At 38.7% G+C, this 5666-nt stretch overlaps 1 protein-coding gene across 1 annotated transcript; it reads right to left on the bottom strand.

Annotated features, from left to right (window-relative positions):
* Positions 1-560: 560 nt before the first annotated feature.
* LOC143767792 (chemerin-like receptor 1) lies at positions 561-1587 on the bottom strand. Its single transcript, XM_077256311.1, has one exon. The coding sequence runs from the start codon at positions 1353-1355 to the stop codon at positions 561-563; it is 795 nt and encodes a 264-aa protein (XP_077112426.1). The 5' UTR covers positions 1356-1587.
* Positions 1588-5666: the final 4079 nt, after the last annotated feature.

Raw genomic sequence — 5666 nt, 5'->3', positions numbered from 1 at the left:
ATATGCTGCCTGGGGCCCCTGTGCTCTGCCTGGTGCCCCATATGCTGCCTGGGGCCCCTGTGCTCTGCCTGGGGCCCCATAGGCTGCTTGGGGCCCCTGTGCTCTACCTGGGACCACTGTGCTCTGCCTGGGGCCCCATATGCTGCCTGGGGCCCCTGTGCTCTGCCTGGGGCCCCTGTGCTCTGCCTAGGGCCCCATGTTCTGCCTGGGGCCACTGTGCTCTGCCTGGGGCCCCATAGGCTGCCTGGGGCCCCTGTGCTCTGCCTGGGACCACTGTGCTCTGCCTGGGGCCCCATATGCTGCCTGGGGCCCCTGTGCTCTGCCTGGGGCCACTGTGCTCTGCCTGGGGCCCCATATGCTGCCTGGGGCCCCTGTGCTCTGCCTGGGTGTAGGACACTGGTGACGTCACTTATCTCCGGACATTAGCTCCGGACATTAGCTCCGGACATTATCTCCGGACATTAGCTCCGGACATTAGCTCCGGACATTATCTCCGGACATTAGCTCCGGACAAAGCCACGGAAGTTGGCACAAATTGCAGGAAGTAGTATTCTAGGCAATTATATATTAGAAAAGGAAATAAAGTAGCTAGGAAACCAGCAGATAAAGAAGGCAATGATGATGGCCATGATGGTTTTTAAAGGCTTAGATGATGTGAAGATGTGTTTCTTTCTCATGTGCAAGACAACCACGGTGTAACAGGAGACAATGATTATAAAAGGTAAAAGAAAGTAGAAAACAAAGCCAAAAATTGTCTTTTCTAGGGAAATATAATTTTCTATGTCAAGAAAGCAAAGTGTTCCATTGAAATTGGGTAACGTGTCTTCTTTATATGTTATGTAGGGTGTAGCCAGAGCAAATGAAAACATCCAAATGATCAGGGCAATGGTGAAAGCCAATCTTGGCCTCCGGTGGTTATGACACCATACCGGGAACACGACACAGAGGCATCGGTCTACACTGATGACCGTGAGCTGGAGGACACTGACTGATGTGTTAAGATAAAAAAGTAGCGGCATTAGTTTGCATGAAACTATTGACCAACTTGCTAATAATAATTGTGCAAAATACACAGGAATGGTTAATGCAAAGAAGAAATCAGCGATGGCCAAGCTGAGGAACCACACAACGTTGACTGTCTTTTTCATCCTGAAGAAGCCGAACCAGATGACAAGACCGTTTCCAATCATTCCCAACAAACAAAACACTGAGCAGATCACCACAAAGCAAATGGCCTGAATGACAATGGCAGTATGTTCATTATTTCCTGTGTAGTTTTGATAATTTATATATTCTGAATCTGTGGCATTTTCCGGGGAAATCAAATATGTTACATTCTCCATTATTTTTTCCATATCACATTTGCCAGGAATATTTTCTTATATTTCTTTTCTGGAAAATTAAATAAAAAGATAAATTAATGAATGTGTCATATTGTATGATGGAAGCTTTCTACTCTCGCAGGGTAATAGTTGACTCAAATAGAGTTTGGAAACAAAAAACAAGTTGAGAAAATTATGTCAAATTCTATTTTGAAAAAAAAAGGCAAAATTCTGTGTAATTATTTTCCCTTCCCTCAGTTTAATTTTGTTGACCCATCATTCTTTTTTTACTGTGAAGATACAAACAAGTTGTTTACTTGGAAGAAGCCAAACCACGGCCAAACTCGAATGTTCTGACCTTATCTTCCTAATTTTTTTTCGATTTGGATTAAACAGTTGTAAATTTTCCTAAAACACCGTAAGTGTCCATTTGTAAGGCAGTAGAAAAAAACAAGTAGTGGATTATGCCCAAAACCAAATCGTAAGGGAACATGCACATCTCTGGTGCAGTAGGGAAATTTGGAAAAATATTTGGAGCCAAAATCTGTCGACAGAAACTTGTTTGGTTTTTGGTATTTTGTTGCATAGAATTAGAATCTATAAAACCTATAATTATGAAAAACCTATAATGTTAAATTTAATTTTTGCTACATTTAATTCTATCAAAATAGATTGTAATTTTTTAAGGGAAATAGATTACACCAAAGGATTAAAATATATGATGTAATGTAGGAGTTTACGATAATTGTGCATGTAGCAAGTAGCATACCAAAAAGTCAAGAAGATAAACATGAAGTATGAGTCAATGCATTCTACCCAATGCACATTTTGCCTATTGCTTTGAGCCAAGTCAAAGCAATAGGGGAAAGATGCTTTGAGAACAACATCTTTGGTGTGGGGTACCGGCTGTGCCGTGGCCTGGTGTTAGCACTGTTGCATTGCAGCACTGCGGTCTTTAGTTCAAAACTAAGGACATCTGTGAGAAGTTTGTATGTTCTCCCGGTGTTTGCGTTTCTTTCCTCTGGAGTTCTACGGTTTTCTCCTGCACTCCAAAGACTGATAGGGACGATGATGATAATGTCTGTAGAGCGCCGTGGAATAAGCAAAACATAACTACGTGGACATTATTTATGGCTGACTTTTTTTATGTAGCTTTTTGTAGTACACATCATTTTATTCTTTCCACTAGGTTTTATTGAAATACATATCATCATGTCTACTGTTTTGATTTCGTACTTCAATTATGATATTGTTTATACCAATTATTTTTTTCTAGCATTAATCACTTTAGTAACCTGTCTATATATTTGGACACATTCATTCAATAACATTTAATTTCTTTAGTACTTTACTAAATTCCTTCATGACTCTGGTATGTTGCTTACTACATGCACATTTATAGTCAACCTCTACATCATATATTTTATTCTTTTTGCGTAATACCTTTCCATTAAACCATTCTAATCTACTTTGATTGAAATAAATGTAATAAAGTACATATTTAACATTAAAGGTTATACGTCATATTTATAGCTTTTATACTTTATTTGGATATACAACTATTATATGATCATGATCAGTGTTACAATTCTAAACATCTGTAACCAACCGTGTTCCTATTTTTTAACAAAACAAAGGGTAATTTTTGGCTTTTGTTTTCTCCAAATGGATCGAAATGTGTAATGTCCAAACGTGCAAATGTGCCGCCTTTCTTTAAGATATATTTTGCATCGACTTTATTTATAATAAAACATTTTCCTGTGTAAGGTTTTTTTTCATGAACAAAAGCATAAAGCTCATCACTGTCGCCTAAAGTAAAGATAACACCAAAATTTTAGAAAAAAATATGCATCCTGAAATTACACATTTTTTAATACTTTGATTCTAAGGAAAATAATTTAGGATTTTGAATTATTTCTATTTTTTAGTGGGGCGGTGGAGGTAAGGATTAAACATTTTCTAAAGTGTACATGTTGTGTTTGATTTTCTACATGTACTAAAATGCTAAAACAGGATCTGTTCCCTAATGTCACAAACCTAAATGGGTGGAAGTTTTCCAAATTACAAAATCCATCTTTGATATATCCTAAGAATCACAAATTAATGTGGCGTTACATTCGGAAAAACACTGTCCTTGTATCATGTAGTTACCGTAGATGTTCGTTTCCTATTCCAGATTGAGCTTTCTTTGACTCAATAGAGCAGATGATTCTTTCTTTACTTTGTGTCTAAACAGTTTCAATTTGTTTACTCAGTTAAATTCTTATTAAAGCCACCATTTCTTATAGTCATGTATAACAGAGAATTATTTACAATTATTTATAACTACTTTATTACACTATTGCATTAATCGTCTATATACCTACCGTAGTCTTCCCCTCTTCTGTTTGTATCAATGTCTTCTCCTTCTCTGTAAGTCCAGATACATTCTCACATATATCATATTTGTATTTCAGCTTCTTAATCTTTACTGAGAATATTCTATCTTTAGAAATATTTTCACATGACTAACAACCGATCCAAATCTTTCTTATCAGACTTGTATTGTAACTGCTTCCATTTTTTTATCTATGTATAACTAGTGCAATAGTGACAGCCACTGGCGATCTACAGATTTTCCTTTTTTACTAAGATACATTATTTTAATAATAAGGAATTGTATACACTTGCAAAATCAATTATTACAGGTTTGGGCTAACATGGGGATATTACAGTATGGGGGCCAAGACTAGGGATAGTATTGCAGGATTACAGCAACGAAGGTGGAAATTGTTACAGGATATGGCCAAGACAAAGAACGATATTACAGGATGGGGCCAAGACAAAGGGCATTATTACAGGAAGTGGCCCAGACAAAGGACATTATTACAGGATGGGGACAAGACAAAGAGCATTACTACAGAATGGCACCAAGACAAAGGACAAAGGACATTATTATAGGATGGGGCCAAGACAAAGGACATTATTACAGGACTAGACTGTGGCCCGATTCTAACGCATCGGGTATTCTAGAATATGCATGTCCCCGTAGTATATGGACAATGATGATTCCAGAATTCGCGGCAGACTGTGCCCGTCGCTGATTGGTCAAGGCAACCTTTATGACATCATCGCCGCCATGGCAACCATTATGACATCTACGTCGATACTGTGCCCGTCGCTGATTGGTCGAGGCGAATTCGCGGCAGACTGTGCCCGTCGCTGATTGGTCGAGGCAACCTTTATGACATCATCGTCGCCATGCTGTGCCCGTCGCTGATTGGTCGAGGCCTGGTGGCCTCGACCAATCAGAGACGCGGGATTTCCAGGACAGACAGACAGACAGACAGACAGAAAAACCCTTAGACAATTATATATATGGATGGAGCCAAGACAAAGGGTATTATTACAGGATGGAGCCAAGGCAAAGGACATTATTACATGATTTGGCCCAGACAAAGGACATTACTACAGGATGGAGCCAAGACAAAAGGCATTACTACAGGATGGGGCCAAGACAAAGGGCATTACTACAGGATGGGGCCAAGACAAAGGCATTACTACAGGATGGAGCCAGAACGATGGACATTATTACAGAATTGGGGCCTGAATGGGCAGAACATGATATTATTACAGGATATCGCACATTGATAAAGGATAAAATACATTATTACAGTATGGGGGATATTATTATAGGATGAGGGCTATTACAGAGGACAGCTAGAACTGGATACTAGATAGGGTTCTCTTTGAAGCTGTTGTAAGAACTCCTTCTTGATTATAATGCAGTGACTTGAAGTTTAGTACAGAAATTCTGACTAGACCTAGTTACGAAAAGTCATTAAGAAACACAACACTGGCCTGGCTTTTCCTGTAGAAGAGACCTTCTGACCTTCCTCTATTTACTGCTCCCATTCTCTTAAAGGGCAACATACAGTGTTTGGATGTTACTGTATGGTGTATAATAATAAAAATTATATTGTAGTACTGTGTTAGCCAGAAAAATCTATGTATGTGCTTGGTGTATATTGGAACAGCACAAAAAAAAACAGAGAAAAAAAGACGAAATGGACATCATTTCACACAATATCCCCAAAATTGGCTGGACAAAATTGATGGCACCTTTCCAAAATTGTGGGTAAACAGCTTTGTTTCAAGCATGTGATGCTTGTCCAAACTCATATGTGGCAAGTAACAGTTGTCTTCAATATGAAAATTACCCTTGAAACCAGATAAAAAGAGGAAAATCTTTGTATTGTGCATCTGTGTGTTCCACACTAAGTATGGAGAACAGAAAAAGGTGAAGAAAACTGTGTTAGGACTTGAGAACCAAAATTGCTGAAAAATATCAACAATCTTAAAATT

Source organism: Ranitomeya variabilis, chromosome 4, assembly GCF_051348905.1.
Source record: "Ranitomeya variabilis isolate aRanVar5 chromosome 4, aRanVar5.hap1, whole genome shotgun sequence".
NCBI classification, from domain to species: Eukaryota; Metazoa; Chordata; class Amphibia; order Anura; family Dendrobatidae; genus Ranitomeya; species Ranitomeya variabilis.
This window is presented reverse-complemented; position numbering and strand designations above follow the sequence as displayed.

Excerpts from the sequence above, each read along its gene's own strand:
- LOC143767792 (XM_077256311.1), bottom strand. The coding sequence starts at position 1,355 with ATGGAAAAAATAATGGAGAATGTAACATATTTGATTTCCCCGGAAAAT.